Raw genomic sequence first — 18731 nt, 5'->3', positions numbered from 1 at the left:
CCATAGTTGTTGTTCTCTCACCATCAATAAAAAAAATAATATATAAATAATAACAAATAAACCTATAATATAAAAGCGAAAATGTGTGTGTGTGTGTGTGTGTGTGTGCATTTTTTTTGTATGTCGTGACAGTTATGGTCTTTAGTATGGTTTCAAGTAAGGGCCACATCATGCCACCTCACATCTTCGAAGTTGGCTTGCAAGTCAACACCAAAGTGTACCTAACACAGATTCCAGTAACTTAGTCATGACACACAGGAGACTTATTGGTCTGTACTGAGAGGAAGATAACTGATCACCTGGTGCAATCAGGTGGCCGCTGGCAAGCCCTGGATGTGGCAGCAAAACTTGGCGCTAGCCTACAAGTCCAAAGAGACCTAGGCTTGGCTTCAGAAGGAGTGCTATAACTTTGTACTCTTCTTTTACTGGTCCCCGACCTGAACTCACTGGACTACTTCATTTGGTTATAAGTTGGGAACATCACCAACATGACCTCCCACAACACCAAAGCCAACCATATCAAGATGGTGATTGAGGCTGAAGGCGGCTACATTGAATAGATATGAGCTGTTCTGCATAATCAAGTTACCTGAAATGATTTTTTCAATAAAAGTTTTAAAATAAAGCTGTAGTGTTGTTGTTTTTTTTTTGGGCGACACTTTTATCGTTCTACCATGTAATTATTGATTATTGATTTATTTATGGGTTAATAAATTGTTCTTACAGGTGCTTTGTACCTTGATGCGACCAATCAAACGGATAAATTTGATGATGCTGTCCAACCACAAAAGACCAATGTTTACAGGTGGGAAATAAAAGATTTTGATATGCCAACGGAAGGGGATTCTGATTGTATTCCTTGGTTGTATCATTCTCATCTGGATCCAGCCAGGGACATGTACTCGGGTCTCATCGGTTTGATCCTAACATGTAAGAAAGGTAAGCCGAAACTCTCACAAGAAAAGACCAATTCTTAAGATGCAGTTATTCGGTTAGTGTGTTCAACCCTTCCAACTTTGCATGGCCGATATATCGGCCCTAGCAACATAGCTATAAAGACAACACTGCCTTCTAATAATAATTTCTTATAATTTCCTATCATCTTTTTAGCTAATTATTGCTTAATTGGGTCAGGGTCCAAAAGATTAATGATAAAAGAAATCCTATTTCAAACTTAAGCATAACAGAATAATGAAAATGCTATTTCGAACATAATAATGACAAAAATGCTATATCAAACTTCAACATGATAGGTCGACCTAACGAACAGTGATGCATGCCGATCATGACACGATGTAACAGATTCATTTACCTAGAGACTGCCTGACAAGCAGTAGTACTTATAAAGATAATTGGATGCATCTAAAATAATGTGTCTATCAAATCCTGACTAACCTGACAAGTAGCAAATTCCCACCCCGTCACTGTTGAGGGCTCTAGATGCCAGAAAGCCTTCTATTCTGACGTTTCCATTAAATCTCCATGTATTATGATCAAACTTTAATCGCTGCAAATTAATAAGCAAAAAATTCAAGTAAAAAGAATCAAATAATTTTCAATAAAATATTTGCATCTTAAACATGGTTTTAAAAACAGTTTGTCTGTTTATTCAAAATTTTAAATTCTCTTAAAGATGCTTCTAAGAGCTTTTTTTTTTGCCAATCCTCATTGCAAAAAGACTCGTTTAATGCATATGTGAAACTTTGAACAAGGCTTTTTCTCTTTTTAACTTGAAGCTAGTTGGATGTGTCTGGCTAAGCTCTATATTTTTTACATGGTTTCATGGTTTTGACGCTGTTTTGTCAGATCTTGTTTCCGGCTACAGTGTTACAAACTACGAGAGTCTTTCCAAAACTAAAGCCTCCTATTTTTTTACTCAAAAAAATTGAAAAGCTACGAAGATGGGAGTGGTACCATTGAAACGAGCTACCTTTATTTTTCAACATAGTCACCACGATTAACAATGCACTTTTGCTACAAATTCAATGACACATCTGTTTCTGACACACATGTATGGCAGGGGTTGTTTTCTTAGAGTCTTACACCGTCAATATCTGCAACAGAAAGATGAAACTTTCAGGTTATCAATGCATAAGTTAAGTTATCATAACGATGCAATTTGGCCATTCCCTCTGATGGATTCAGGTGGAATGAAAATATGGAGGTATTACTTTTGGAACACTCTTCATAATTGAGAGACCAACAGACAAGACCTCTTATAGAAATGCAGAGACATTAAACCCTGGGTAAAGAAATGTTCTAGACATCCCTCCTCTTGTCAATCTTGCAAACGCGTTTTATTTCTCTCCCTCTTTTTTGATCTTTTTGAAGGCAAGCGTGCTCGCCTTGACAAATCGTTTGCTTTATTGCTGAACGTTGTCGATGAGAATTTAAGTTGGTATTTGGACAAAAACATAAAAGAGTTCCTCCCTGAGAATGTTACGTTGGATCCTGAAGATGAAGACTTTCAAGAGAGCAACAAGATGCATTCGATAAATGGTTTGATGTACGGCCACCTGGAAGGGCTCACTGTATGCATGGGAGACAATATTACTTGGTTTCTGTTGGGAATTGGTAACGAGGTTGATATTCACACCATCAACTTTCATGGGCAATCCTTAGTGTATAATCACCATAGGTAAGACATCTTTATTTCTGTTATTTCTTTATTAAAACAAGTGAAGCATGCAAGGTCTCCCGTGAATGCACAGTGAACGAGCCATAAAAAAAAATGACTAAGTTCAGCATCCCTCCCCCCATCCATTTAACCCCAAAAGTCCCCAGGGGACATCAAATCCTGGTGAAAATGAACAAATGCTGCAGTTTTAGGCTTTAACATATGTAAATTTAAGTTCTGACCCATGCAAAAATAAAAAAGAAATGACTAAGTCCATCATTTGCCACCCCCCCCCTCCACGCCACTCCATTTAGGCCCCAAAAATCCCCAAGGCCTTAACATATTTAAAGTTGAGTTCAGCACCATGCAAAACTGTTAAATAGACATACACAGAAAATTTTGGACAAATATGGTAAAATAGTCCTAAAAATGCCCTAAAAGAGATCCTGGGCCACACCCAAGAGTTATCGCGAAGTATAAACAAACAAAATTTTATAGAAATCAGTTAGTTACAACTTTTCAGAAAGTTTTATCCAAGGCATCAGGTTTTTTTTATTAAGCACAAAAGTGTCAATTTTAGCCATTTTAACCTGAAAGGCACCCCTAGGGGGGCACCTGGAGTTCCTCAGCTAAAACCCATTGCTACACTTTATTCTATAAACAATAAATAACTCCCAATATAAACTATTTTAAGAATATCATTGAATAGATAGATAAATAGATAGATAGATAGATAGATAGATAGATAGATAGGTGGATAGATAGATAAATAGATAGGTAGATAGACAGATCGATAATAACTAATTAACTTATAACAATGTTATTATCTAACATTAGTTCACAATACATTGAAGTGAACATTGCACTGTAGAGAACCTACTGCTGATTTTATAAAATTATTTTTTTTATATATAATAGCTTGAATTAAAGTTTAAAATGTAAAAGTCAAGTATCATGCTTCAAGTGTGCTCTAAACAGAAACATTCATTTTGAACACGCCCCTGTCATATCAAAGAACCTATTGTTGAGTTCATACATCTGGCTTTAGTTTATACATCTGGCTTGAATTTAAGTTTAAAATGAAAAAGTCAAGTATTATGGTGCGTTTGCGCTTTAAATAGAAACATTCATTTCGAATGCACCCCTATCATATAAAAGATCCTACTGTTAATTTTATGTCGGATCTTTCAGTTTGTGTGGTAATAAAACTTCTCCTGTGATGTTAGGCTGTGTAAGTTTTGGTCAAAATTGCTAGTTTCTTCTTTCATCGATTATTTTGATTATCGATACTTATAGAAGACATTTTGATACAAAAACCTAGCTAAGAACACTGCCAGGCACATAAAGTACATTTGTGTGAGATTTCATAAAAATCGACCCAGTCGTTTTCAAGTCTATAAGGAACAAACTCAGACACACAAATTTCCTTTTATATAATAGTAGAGATACGTAGAAAAATGTGCTCGACTGAGCTTCGATCTTTTGTTACACTTTGTAAGATTACTATTCTTGAAATTTTTTCACTACTTCTATCTTTTTGCAAAGGAATAACTTATATATTTTAAGTTCAGTTCACAATTTTTGAAAACACGTTTTCTCATAAGAGTATGTGTTACAGATCTGTTTCGTTAGCAATCTTCAACAAACAGTAAAAATATGTTCTCACTGTAATTTTGAATGTAGCAAACTCCTCAGACAATTCTATGGAGAAAACAAACATATTCAAACACAATATTTACATGTCACAGTCATACCTCTGATGTCGAGGGTGTAATTATCGTTATTTTATTCATTCATTTTTCCCCTTCAGCTGTACTTTCGTATTTGTTTATAATTATTCCTTTTATTTAATATGATTTACCTCCTTAAATTTATTTTTTCCATTTATTAATCATTACACATTATTTTCAATCTAAATTTGGAGATGCTATTAACTGTATTATCATTAAAAAAAATCAAAAACAAAAAATCGACATGTGTGTGTGTGTGTGTAGAAATATATGTGCCAACATATGTATGTGTGTGTGTGTGTGTGTGTAGAAATATGCTTTTTTTCTTTCAATTATATTTCACCTCTTATTTATGCCAATCCTTTAATTTATGAAGCTCAATGTAATTACAGAGCTTAATGAGTTAAGGGCTGGCTATATTCATTGATTGATATGATAATTAAATTGATTGATATAATAATTAAATGAATGATTTTGTGCTACGAAACAGGTGCTATCAAGAATTGTGCATATCAAGGTACTTAAAGGAATAAATTGTAAGATGGGCAACATCTTGAAATTTGGAATATAGGCTTTTGTCATTTATTTGTTATAGATGGAACTCGATGCTATGGAAGACACAGAATAAAGAGAAAATACAATCAAATACGTTACACACGACTTTATCATTCAAACACGGTACATGTTTGAATATATGGTTAAGTGGCAGTTTTAGTCTTTTAGAACTGCTTTAAAGCTTCCCCGCTCACTCATTTTTTGACCAAATTTCAAACAATTATTACAGTTTATAGATCACCTTTTCAGCTATATTGTAAAAAAAAAATTCAATTTTCGTTCAGTAAAACAAAAGTTATGATGAATTTTCTGGTGTTCAAAATTATAAAAATATATAAGGAGGTGAGTGACGCTTTTTATGACTGGTTTCCATAGCAACCACGTCACTTCAGTGACTATTGTTGCTACTAATTCACTGCTGTCGCTAAAAGAGAAGTAACAAGTAAAACAGAGAGAATGAAAGCGTGAAAGGGAGATAATTGGGGGGATTTTATTGAAAGCAGACGAGTACCCTACATCGTTATTACATATGTGTTTATGGGGGCAAAAAAATAAGACTGACATTAAACAAAGAACAAGTGAATTTACTGGAAGCCTGGAAAAATCATGGATTACAATAGAAAAATGCGAGCATGAAAAGTAATATGGTTAAGCTTAAACATGGAAAAGTAAAGGATTAGTTGTTAAAACTAAAAAAGAAAAGGACAAGATATTCTAGTAAAAAATATAATAAATTTATAACTTAGAATATTGCAGCATTAAGAATTGATTTTATAATATTATAAATGGAATTAAAAAAATTCTTAATGCTGCAATATTCTAAGTTATAAATTTATTATATTTTTTACTAGAACACTTTGTCCTTTTCTTTTCTAGTTTTAGAACTAGTCCTTTACTTTTCCATGTTTAAGCTTAACCATATTAGTTTTCATACTCGCATTTTTCTATTGTAATCCATGATTTTTCCAGGCTTCCAGTAAATTCACTTGTTCTTCGTTTAATTTCAGTCTAATTTTTTTACCCATATAAACATAGCACACACATATCTAATAACAATGTAGAGCACTCGTCTGCTTTCAATAAAATCCCCCAATTATCTCCCTTTAATGCTTTCATTCTGTTTCACTTGTTACTTCTCTTTTCGCGAAAGCAGTAAATTGGTAGGAACAGTAGTCGTTGAAGCGGCGTGGTTGCTATGGAAACCAGTCATTGAGAATAACACTTGCAGGAGTCGTTTGATATGTCGGCTTAAATGCTTCTTAGGTCCAACTTTTAAAATCTCACACTAAAACTTCATTTATTAGATAAAAAGAACTAGCAGTGATGATTATATCATATTATATTATATTGTTTGGTCATTTGAATTGATTTACAAAACTATCAAATTTCAGAAGTGATTCCATCAACCTTTATCCGTCTGAATTTGCAGTTGCCACAATGAAAGTCAATCTGCCAGGGAATTGGCTGCTTTTCTGTCACGTTCATGATCATTTGATTGGTAAGGGTTTCTTTTTCTTTCTTTCTTTAATCATCATCATCATTATCATCATTTGAAAAGACCCATTCTTAAGGTATGGAGGCCACTTGAGGATACGACTTAATGAGTGTAAAGTAGTCAATGAGACAATATCATAGTAATCGTTAGTAGTGTAAACTTAGTAAATTGGATTACTTAAGGGGACGACTCATCAAGAACTTGTTTATGTTGGACTTAAGGACGGCCATATTGTAGTCTGCTGGAAAGCAGGAAAACGGAACAGATTTCCACAGGCATGCAGTTCTAAGAAAGAAGCTTTGTTCATGGAATCCAGGTTTAGGCACAGATAAAGAGTGGGGAAAATTATTGATAGTGGTTGCAACAAGATGAGTGTTTTCATGAAAGCTTGGCAAGGGGGGTGGAGACCATAAATTAGAGCTCAGATGAGCACTTGTCATGAAAATAATGATAAAGCAAAGACAGGTGTGTTCAATGGCTTTTAGAAATTGGTTTTCAAACTAACCTATCTCTGGCCAGGTCTTTATTTATTCTTATGGTTCTTAGGTTCATCCTTATCACATCCTCTCATGTCTTCCATGCAGTTCCTCTGTCAACTGTATCTCTGGTCTTTATTTATCTCTTGTTCATTATTTCCTCCAATGTTTCTGTGGCCTTCTCCTGCCAACTGACTTTGCCACCGCAACTGTTCTCTACTAACCTAAAAACTCTCAACTCTAAACACGTATGTAAATTAGACTGACAAAGTGATCTTCTTGAAGTTTGCAGGTTAGATCTCCAGTATGGGTGACCAAAAAATACAATCTTGAATTAATTAGGACCTCTATTCAGTCATAGCTAACAGAACGAAAACATGCTACCATTGTGAATTGATTTCATTCAGAATTCCATGCAGGTTCTTTAATTTAACAGAAAGATTCCCAAGTTTGATAAAATACACCTGAAAAAAGCCGGAGGTCACATCGACTGAAACGTTGTGAAAATGACGCCTAAGATGAGGACAGTAGTTTGAAGAATCTCAATAACCAATCCTCATCTAAAAAATTTCACATGGAATTATTGGTCTACCCACTTAGTTGGATTTGGACCTTAGAATTCACATTTGTCCGTTCATTCCAAAAATTCTCATTACATTCTCCTGAAATTTTGCATGAAGTTACAACTAGGCAAGGAAGGAAATGTAATATTCTCGGATTTTTGATAAAAATTTTGGTTGCATCCCCAAAAGGTCAAAAGGGGTCAAAATGGCCAAAAACAGCACTTTTCGGGACATAAAATATTTTCCGACTATTAGATTTTGCTGAAAATTACCCAAAAGCAAGATCACAGGGATAAACATCTGGCAACGTAATATTTGACGATGAGAAAATTCTGGTTGTATCCTCAGGGGGTCAAAAAGGTCCAGATAGCAACAAATGGCACTTTTCTGGATATAGAAACTTTTCCGCTCATTAAATTTTGCTGAAAATTTCTCAAAAGCAAGACCACATGATATACATCTGAAAACGTAATATTTGACACTGGGAAAATTCTGGTTGCTGCTCCAGGGGGTCAAAATCGCCAAAAATAGCACTTTTCGGTACATAAAAACTTTTCCGACCATTAGATTTTGATGAAAATTACCCAAAAACAAGATCACAGGGATATACATCTGGAAACATAATATTTTATCCTGGGAAAATTTTGGTTTCGTCCCCAGAGGGTCAAAAAGGAGTAAAAATGGTGATTTTTAGCCCCAAATGGACAAAAATAGCACTTGTCGGGACATAAAATATTTTCCAACCATTAGATCTTGATGAAAATTACCCAAAAGCAAGACTACCTAGATATACATCTGGAAATGTAATATTTGACGATGGTAAAATTCTGGTTGCGTCCCCAGGGGGTCAAAAGTGATCAAAAAACTTTTTTTCGTCCAAAATCGCAAAAAATAACTTATTGGGACATAGAATCTTTTCCGATCATTAGATTTTGCTGAAAATTACCCAAATACAAGATCACATGATATACATCTGAAAACGTAATATTTGACTCTTGGAAAATTCTGGTTGTGTCCTCAGGGGGGCAAAAGCGGTCAAAAACGCCAAAAATAGTACTTTTCAGTACATAGAAGATTTTGCTGAAAATTACCCAAAAGCAAGACCACTTGGATATTCATCTGGAAATGTAATGCTTGACCCTGGAAAAATTCTGGTTTCGTCCCCATGGGTTAAAAGGAGTAAAAAAAATGTGGATTTTTTAAAAATCAAAATGAAAAATTTTGGTTTATTTTTTTCTCAGTCTCAGAAATTTTTTTTAGGTTATTTCCCTTTGATTGTTAAGTTTTAATTTTTTTTAGGTTATTTCCCTTTGATTGTTAAGTTTTAATTTTTTTTAGGTTATTTCCCTTTGATTGTTAAGTTTTAATTTTTTTTTTAAATATTGTTCCTATTTAATTGCCTCTACATGTGGGCAGAGTTAGACACAAGGTTGGTTATTAATGTGGGGAAAATCTAGCTCCCAAAAAGGGGGTACTCTGGATAGGAACAAAAATACAAATTGCCTCAGTTGAGAAGGATATTAATTTCTATGTTGAATTTGAACGAAAGTTGTTTTTTTTTAGCACTTATGCATTATACGGACGGGGCCATTGTTGGGGGAGGCGATAACTGCAATTTCTTCTTGGAATAGTTATAAAACACTCCCCTCCCATAATGTGATGCTCTTTTTTAATGTTATTATTTAGAAAATAACGTTAAAAAAGAGCATCACACTTAAACTTTACATTTACCAAAAAAGTCATTGAATTGTTTTCCCCGTCTAAATTTAATAAAACATAATTTCTTCTTGGTCAAATAACACACAAAATAAATAAACAAAAAAAATAAACAAAATAAATAACACCAAAATACTTGAAGACCAAAAGTTATTCCATAAAAATGTATCAAAATATAATTGTAAACACATTTATTGAAAAAATATATTTTTTTGTATTAAAGCAACATTACTTGGCCTTTTGACTAAGAGCAAAGTGTAGTATCTGTTCTGATACTACACATTCTCTTTTCTGTCCTCAGCCAGTGGAAAAGAAATCCTTCTAGACTGAGGCAATTTTTATTTTTGTTCCTTTCCCCACATTAAAAGCCGACCTTGTGTCTAACTTTGCCCTCGAGGAGCATTGGATTTTTTTTTTTTTTTCAAACAATTTTAAAACATTTTTTTGAATTGAAGCATCACTGGACGTTTTTTTTTAACAATTTAACGGAAAGAAATCACCATAAGAGAAAAATAGAATTTTAATAAAAAATTGTTTGATTAAAGTAAAACTATACAAAATATAGTTTTTATTATTGCCACTGTTGAATTAGGTTGAATGAAATTCAACAAAACAAAATGGCCTCGCCTATATAATGCATAAGTGCCTTATATTTTGATACAATAAATGTTTTTACAATTTTATTTTGCTAAAATAAATCTTATTTGGTGCTTTTGCATTTAATGACCAATGCTATTTGTTAAATAGTATTTACAAGTTAAATTCAAAGTTTATGATATCATTTTTATTAAATTGTTTTCTTAAACATTTGGCCTTGAAAAATAATCATAGTCTGGCAACTGTGTATCTCAGCCTGTGTCATACATAAGTGCCAAATCCACTATGACTTACTCTTTATAAGTTAGAGATAGTTTGTTTAGAAGAAATGCCAAAATCATTTCACTCTAAAGAATTTATGTGACTGAAATAGGAATTAACATGGCTATCCTGCAAATTATTAATTTTTTTCCATTTAATAACAACAATTATCAGCATTACTCGGTTTCCTAAAGTTTTCAAATTTATTTCTTTTTCATTTGAACAAATTTTCTATAAATTTGATGCATTCTGGTTAAATAAATTGTTTTAAATTTTTTTGAGATGAGGATTGTTTGGACTATCGCTCTTATCTTGGTAGTTTTTCTCACAATAGAATCTTTTCCGACCTTTAGATTTTGCTGAAAATTACCCAAAAGCAATACCATATAATATATTTATTTGAAAACGTAATATTTTACCCTGAGAAAATTGTAGGGCTTGAGGTCCATCCAGAGAGTTTTAGAAGTAAAAAACACCCCTTCTGGGACTCATTTTTATTTTTTTCCAAAAATTCATACTTGTATTTAAATAGGGTGTTTTGAATGGTATCGGATTCAAATTGATGCATCGTTTGTCATGAAACGGTGTGTCATTTGGCTGTTTTACCTTGATGTTTTACATCAGGTCAGGGGTTTAAATAGGGAAAATAGCCCAAATCAGTCGGGGGACCATATAGTTTTTGGCTTGTTTTTATATAATTCAGAAAGATATTATAGAAAGTAAAAAATATTTTTAGTTATGCAAGGAGATTTTTTTTTATGATTAAATTTTATACATCAAGAGTGAGCACACGTCATAGTTTATGATGCTTTAAATGAAATCAAAATGTGGAATGAGTAGTGTGTGTATATATATATATATATATATATATATATATATATATACACGAGCAAACAGTTAATAAAACATATTAAAAAACACTTTGAAATGAGTTAAAAACATATTTAATCTGAAAAGGAAACACTAGATAAGTGGATAGTCCTTAATCCACGGAGTTTCAAAGAAATACTTTCCTTCTCATCAGAGGGTAGGAATTAGCAAAATGCGGGATCAGATTTTGCATGCAAAAGTATTTGATGAAACAACAAGTAAGTCAAAACAAAAAAAGTGAAGCAGAGGGAATATGGTGAAGAAAGAGATGATTACACATGAATGGGTATATATATATATATATATATATATATATATATATATATATATATATAACAAAATGCCCATTTGACAATGGGGTAAACAATATGATATATGTAGCATTAGTTTTTAATTTTAATTTTTCATTGGGGTGATGTACAGAGTGCATTTCGCCCCCCACCTCTCGTAATGATAAAGGTTACAACAAAAAAAAAACTAATAATATTCCTATGTTACTCGCCATGTTCCCTAGAATATGTATCCCATAATAATAAGTTCACTATTTCATTGATAGGTAAAGCTTAATAAACTAAATCTACATAAAGATGTGTCATCATTTTTGCTTTAAATAAATTAATGTTATAAAAAAGAAATCTTTTCACTTCCATTAATTGCTTCAATATTTTAGGCGAGTTTTTTTGTGTGCATATTATTACTGCACCGTACCAAAGCAGCATTAATTTTAGGTGGGTTGAACCAGTTTATTTCTCACAAAGAAAGTTTTATAAGACTATGAAATTTATGAGTGGTCCCCAGTCGCATGTGTATCCCTGCCAGGAGAGATGACGACGTCAGGTTTTTGTAGCTCTTGCAAGGAGGTGTCGATGTCCTCTTACATACAGCACCTGGTGTTTCCAAATTGGTCACTCATCTGGTACTGACCAAGTACAATGTTGCTTAACTTCAGTGATCAAATGAGAAATGATGTGTCAACGTGATTATGCCATGTATATTATTAAGAGAATGGTGATGGAGTATACCCCAAATGTATACTCCCTATCAGGAGTATACCCCACATGTACGTATTATTGATGTGCATGCATGTACACTAGTTCGGTTTAGATTTCATTATTAACTCCAACTCTGATATAGAGCAATTCTTATCTTTATTAAATTATTGTATCTTGCTTGTTTTTTTAAAAGTTTTTTTTGGGGGGAGGGGGAGCTAAGATACTTACAAAAAAATAATATGCCCAGGCTGCGAAAAGTTTACAATATCCAGGGGTTTTTTCAAGGGTTTTGTTTCCCATTCATTTTGTTTTATCAAAGAATACATTTTTTGATAAAGAGTAGAGTACCACTCGAAATATTAAAATTTAAATTATAATAGCACCTATAGTTTTACATGGTTTTATGTTTTCCATAAGTCATTTTTTTTTTTATTTGTTATGAAGAAATTAATTATTTTTAATGTCAAGCGTGTGAGTGCCATTATAGAAACGTTGATTTAATTTGAATAAAATAAAATACGCATCGAGTGCATTTGAAAGCCAAATCACAACGTAATATTAGGAAAATAAACAAATATTTTACTTGTTTGAAATTTATAATTTAAATATATTTCGGAGCTAAACTCTTCTTTCTTCAAACTTTTCTTTCTCCAACTTTACAACATGGCAAGAAAGAAAAAAAAAAGAAAGCAACATACTGAGGATGGAGTTTGGCTCCGAAATATAATTATGTTATAAATTTCAAACAAGTAAAATATTTCCTAAAATTGTGTTGTGATTTGGCTTTCAAGCGCACTTGATGCATATTTTATTTTATTCAAATTATTTTTATCCAACAAACACATTTTGAATTGCAACAGAGGTATATGTGGAGTTATCGTATCAAGTTAAAATTGAAATAACATAAAACACCATGTCAGATAATAAAGGAATGGAGCTAAGAGAAATCTATGATTGGTTAAAAATGGTCAATGGATGACCTCCAATCTGTAGTGTTATGGGGACAAAAATGGACAGTCACATTCAATGCTGCCAAAACTAAACTTGTTTCCTTCAATTACAAGAAACCTTCACTACCACCAATAGCAATGGCCAAGAACACATTACCCAAAAGCACTTCCTTTAAACTCCTCTACCTAATGTTTACAGGGTACATGAACTGGAATAGATACATTGAGAGCATTGCCAAGGATGCTGCGAAGAAGGTGGGCTCTCTCTACCGTGCTAGAAAATTACTTACGCCTGAAAGTATCCTGTACCTCTATAAGGCTACTATTCGCCCACGTATGTTGTCACATTTGGGCTGATGTATCTGCTGCTAGTCTCTCACTCCTTGACAGGGTTCAAAAGAGAGTCGCCAACCTGATAGGTCCTGAACTGTCATCTAAGCTTTAGCCTCTGTCCCATCGACAAAATGTTGCATCCCTCTGCCTGTTCTACAAATACTTTAATGTTGAATGCTCTGATGAACTACAAGCACTTGTACCCCCTCGACGTGAATACCCCGAACAAACCTGACAAACAGCTAAATCCCACCGCTTCACTGTAGAGATCCCTAGGTGTAAGAAAGCCTTCTACTCCAATAGTTTCTTCCCCAGAACTGTTAGACTTTGGAACTCCCTTCCGGGATTCTGCTTTCCCAACTGTACTGACATGCAGAAGTTCAAGTGTAATGTGAACAGACATCTTGCTACTCATCTCCCTTCATAATACCACTGCAACTTATGTTCCCGATAGTAGCACCCTACTTCAAAGTGGCACTGTGCCTTGTTTGGGGTGAAAACTGAATAATAAAAAAAAAAAAAAAAAGAAAAAGAAGTGCTAATTTGAAGAAGGAAAATTTTCACAGTTGAGTCAGCTGATTAAACAGACAGCAGATGTCATGTAAAGGAGACACTTCCTCCTGACCACTTGAAAAATAGGAATGGACTGGACAGTCCTAAGCATTTATGACAAATCAAACCGGACAAAAGATTTTCAACATTCTGCTTGGTCATCAATACAGGATGTTTGGAAAATCGATAGCATAATTTCGGGATTATGTTCTATATGTGTCAATAATAAAAAATTTTTTTCCATAAATATAAATCCGGAAATGCTTATTTATTTAAAAAATGTTGGAACAATGTGTTGGCTACATGAGATTAATGTCAGAGTTGTGAGTTCCGTTATAGAAGCGTTGATTAATTTGAATAAAATAAAATTGCAGAATTAATTTTTTTTTAGAAACATGCAAAAAACAGATATGACGAGTTAAAATTTTGACAGTAAGAATTGTAAACGTCTTTCGAATTTGTTGAATCTAACTGCCTGTAATGGTGGTAATTCAAAATGCATTGTGTCCATGAGGTTCTAAAGTTTCAAGCAGTGGATACAATGTCAAAAAATACAAAAAACAAGTGAAGCATGCATGGTGCCCCGTGGGTGCACAGTGAACGAGGCATAAAAAATATGACTAAGTTCAGCATTTGCCCCAAAAGTCCACAGGCGACGTCAAATTCTGGTGAAAATGAACAAACACTACTGTCTTAGGCCTTAACATACACAGGCGGCAAAAAGAAAGTCCGCACTTGTAATTTTTTTCGAAAACTGCAAATTTAAACTAAATTTAATGTAACTGTTTAAACAAATGATACCTCATTTGATTGACCTTTTATTCTTCTATAATTTTACCTGTTAATATTTGACTTTTAATTGAAATATTCTAGTGTTCACGTCAATTTAAAAAAAGATAACTTCAAATTGAGGAAGCAAAAAGAAAGTCCGCACAATGGAAAATTGTTATTTAAATGTAACTTTAGGACATTAATGAAACACAAATAGAACAGGAACACAATGGACTAGTTAATATTTAGTAGCATAGCCATTCTGCAACTTGACAGACTGCAATCTTTTGGGAATTCTTTGAATTAGACTACAGCAATACTCCGAGGAAAGGGCATCTCACTTTTCTTTAATATTTGTCCAAAGTTCTTCCAAATTTGAAATTTTATCATTGCGTAGCTGTTGCTTGATGTAATGCAATATGTTTTCGATAGGATTGAGGTTTGGAGATTGTGCAGGCCAAGCCAAACACAGAATATGCTCTTCCAAGAACCTCTTGACATTGCCAGCTGTGTGAATGAAAGTATTATCCTGCATAAAGATGGGATTATCACCCAAATTCTGACCAAAGTAGGGTAGAAAATGCTCAGTAAACATACTAATGTACTTGGTCGAATTAATTCGACATTGCAAGCGAACTATAGGCCCTGGACTGTTGGTACTAATAATGCCCCACACCAAAACTGAATCTCCACCACCTTTCAGCATTGAAACTGAGCACCTAGGATTAAATTCTTCATCTTTCCTCTGACGGACGTACTGCCTACCATCATTGGCTAGCCTATTAAACTTGCTTTCGCCGCTAAAAAGCACTTCTTACCAATATGAAGAGTCGTGATCTTCATTGCATCTGACGAAGTTCAGACTGCGCTTTCTGTTCTTTACAGAAATCATTGGCTTGCGTCTTGCAACATATACTCACAAAATAAATTCCTTTAATCTGTTCTTGACAGTAGAAAGAGAGCACTTTTTAATAAGATTGCATTGTTGTTGGATTTGGGGAGCCGTTTCAAATCTGTTTCTTAGGCTGCGGATCTTGATAGTATTGTCTTCCCTATTAGAAGTAACTCTAGTACGACCAGATTTAGGGGCATCACAAACACTGCCAGTGTTTTAGAGGTTTTGTACAGTCTTTTGTACTGTTTTCTCATCATATTTCAATCTGTGGCCGATTTCTTGATTGGTTAAACCAGAAAGGTGGAGATTAATGAACTCCTAATAATCACTAAGAGAAAGTCGTGGCATATGGACTAAATGTTATGTTGTATAACCTGGAACAACAACATTTACGATTAGAGATGCTTTGTTGCCTGTTCGTGGATATTTTAAACTGATTTAGGGGCGATAATTTAAGCTGGTTTTAAGCGAATTTGTTGCTGCGGACTTTCTTTTTGCCTCCTCAATTTGAAGTTATTTTTTTAAATTGACGTGAACACTAGAATATTTCAATTAAATGTCAAATATGAACAGGTAAAATTATAGAGGAATAAAAGGCGAATCAAATGAGGTATAGGTTGTTTAAATAGTTACATTATATTTGGTTAAAATTTGCAGTTTTTGAAAAAATTACAAGTACGGACTTTCTTTTTGCCGGCACTGTATGTAAATTTGAGTTCTGCATCATGCAAAAAAAGAAATGACTAAGTCCATCATTCCCCCCCCCGTCCCCATTTAGCCCCAAAAGTCCCCAAGGTTTTAACATACTTAAATTTAAGTTCAGCACCATGCAAAATTGCTAATTAGACATACACAGAAAATTTTGGAAAATTATGGTAAAATAGTCCCAAAAGTGGAGTGTTTTTATAAGCCCTAAAAGAGCCTCTTGGGCACAACTAAGAGTTATTGTGAAGTATAGACAAACAAAATTATATAGAAATCAGTTAGTTATAACTTTTCAAAAAGTTTTATAAAAATCTAAGTCATCAATTTTTTTTAATAAGCACAAAAATGTCAATTTTAGCCATTTTAACCTGAAAGGCAGCCCTAATGGAGCACCTGGAGTTTTCCCTGAAAATCCATTATGTTACTTTTTTTACTCATATCATGCTTAATGTTTGTGCAAAATTTAAAAAATTCCAAATCTTGGTTATTGAGAAAAGTGCGGACAGACAAATAGACGAACGGACAAAGGTGAATTTACAGGTCTACCCTCCTTTTGTTGGGGGACCAAAAAAGTTTTCCTAAATGGAAGATAGATAAGAAATAAGCTTGCAATGGTTCACATGCTTTTGTTTTCATAGATTCTTACCCCAACATGTTTTATGCTTTTCTGAAAAATAATGTTTTATCAAAGAATTTATTTATTGCTGATATTTGAAATGCACTTTTATTGCAGCTGGTATGAGTGCTTTCTTGAAAGTAGAAACATGTGCCAGGGAGCCTGATCTTTCTGCAAATGATGGGGAGTTGATAAGGTATTACATCGCAGCAGAATTGGTCACCTGGAATTATTCTCAGAATGGCCAAAACATGTTTGATGGAGGATCTTTAACTAAAGATGGCAGGTAAATTAATTATCACAATATTGTTGTTGAATGAAGTTTTGATTTTATTTTTATGTCTATACTTGAATTATTATTTTGAAAGAGAGAGAGAAACAGAGAAATACTATGTACTTTAAAAGATTGTGTTATTTTAATATTACCATTGTTTCATGTCTCCCTGCGATCGCCAGAGAGCCTAATACACAAAATTGGAATTAAATTCATGCTTTATTATAAGTTTTTGGTCTTGAACTACAACCATATCTTGCTACGATGTGCAGACCATTTCAATCATATTTGATTTCATCAGATGAGAAAAGATATGACTGTATTTACATAAAGAATTTTTTAAAATATATAATTTGCTCTCTCTGATTGAACACTATCAACGACCCTTGTTGAAATTTAATTATTCTTAATTTTTGGATATCTTTCTACCCGGAATATATATATATATTTTTAAATATAATGGGCAGAAGTCTCTCGAGAGCTCTTTCAGCTATCATCTCATCAGGAGAAAATCGATAGCGTAAAAATAATAATACTATGTCGAAAGTAAAGAGTTCTGGTGGGGAACTATTAAATGTGCCAAAAATTACGGGGACACTAAAATAAAGTTTATTAATGTTAATAAACTTTATTTTATTGTCCCCGTAATTTCTGTCGCATTCAATAGTTCCCCATCAGAACTCTTTACTTTCGACATAGTATTATTATTTTTACGCTATCGATTTTCTCCTGATGAGATGATAGCTGAAAGAGCTCTCGAGAGACTTCTGCCCATTATATTTAAAAATGTATTTAAATTCTGTACCTCTAAACATATATATATATATATATATATATATATATATATATATATATATATGAATAAAAAATCAATATGAAAATGTATAACTGTTTATAACTTTTCTGTATTTATTTCCTATGTGTTGACGTGTAGGAATACAAGTTTTTTGAAAAAAAAAACAAGAATATTTCTTTCAAAAGTACATAATTTTCAACCGATCCTTCGATCTTCCTCAGTGTGAATGATGGAAAAACATATATACATATATATATATATATGAATTTAGAGAATATGAAAGATTATATAATTATTCCACCGTCAAGCAACGTCACTGCTCAAAAGTGCCATGTAAGCCAACAAACCGGAACTCCAAGACTCAAGTTTCGTCCTTATTTGGGCTTACCAGTTGAACAAATCAAAACTCGGGATTCGAAACCCGAACCTCTTGCATGCGAGGTGAGTACTCTGCCACTTGAGTAGCCACGCCGCACACAAAAAAAGGTTAAAAAAAAAAAAGGGTACTCTCGCATAATTTGACCTGGAAACTTGTACTTACACCTAACAATTTACGGTTAAAATAAAAAGTAAAACTTCCATCTTTTCTTGAATAAAAAAGAAAACACTTTTGGCTGATAAATCTTTTGCAAAAATAAAAAAGAAGAAAAAAATAAAAATATTTTCATTCTTTTAAAGGTAGGTTTTTGTTTTTGATTATTTGCATTTGTTTTTTTTTTTTTTGTTTTTTTGTTTGGTTTGTTAGTTTTTAAATTAGTCTGTATCTGTTACAATGCTCGGCTTAAATCGATGATTACCGGTCTAGCCCAATCCATGCTTGACGGGAATTCCTGAGAATCCGGGTCAAATTATGCAAGAGTACCCCAAAATGTCCAAACACAGACCAAGCAAATTACATTGCAATCTGACTATGGAATGTACCTACATTGTCTCAAACAAAATGTGTGATCATCCACCCAATGAGAAC

General features: G+C 33.3%; 1 protein-coding gene across 2 annotated transcripts in view; it reads left to right on the top strand.

The window, feature by feature from the left end:
- LOC145283840 (hephaestin-like protein) overlaps nt 1-18731 on the top strand; it is an 84596-nt gene that overhangs the window by 12324 nt on the left and 53541 nt on the right. For both annotated transcript variants that reach the window (XM_080132948.1, XM_080132949.1), the window contains exons 3-6: nt 727-939; nt 2332-2638; nt 6294-6400; nt 16812-16980. In XM_080132948.1, the coding sequence (XP_079989074.1) occupies nt 727-939; nt 2332-2638; nt 6294-6400; nt 16812-16980 (796 nt within the window). The remainder of the gene's footprint in view (nt 1-726; nt 940-2331; nt 2639-6293; nt 6401-16811; nt 16981-18731) is intronic.

This window comes from Euprymna scolopes, chromosome 8 (genome assembly GCF_053919585.1).
Source record: "Euprymna scolopes isolate OS-2025 chromosome 8, ASM5391958v1, whole genome shotgun sequence".
NCBI lineage: Eukaryota > Metazoa > Mollusca > Cephalopoda > Sepiida > Sepiolidae > Euprymna > Euprymna scolopes.
This window is presented reverse-complemented; position numbering and strand designations above follow the sequence as displayed.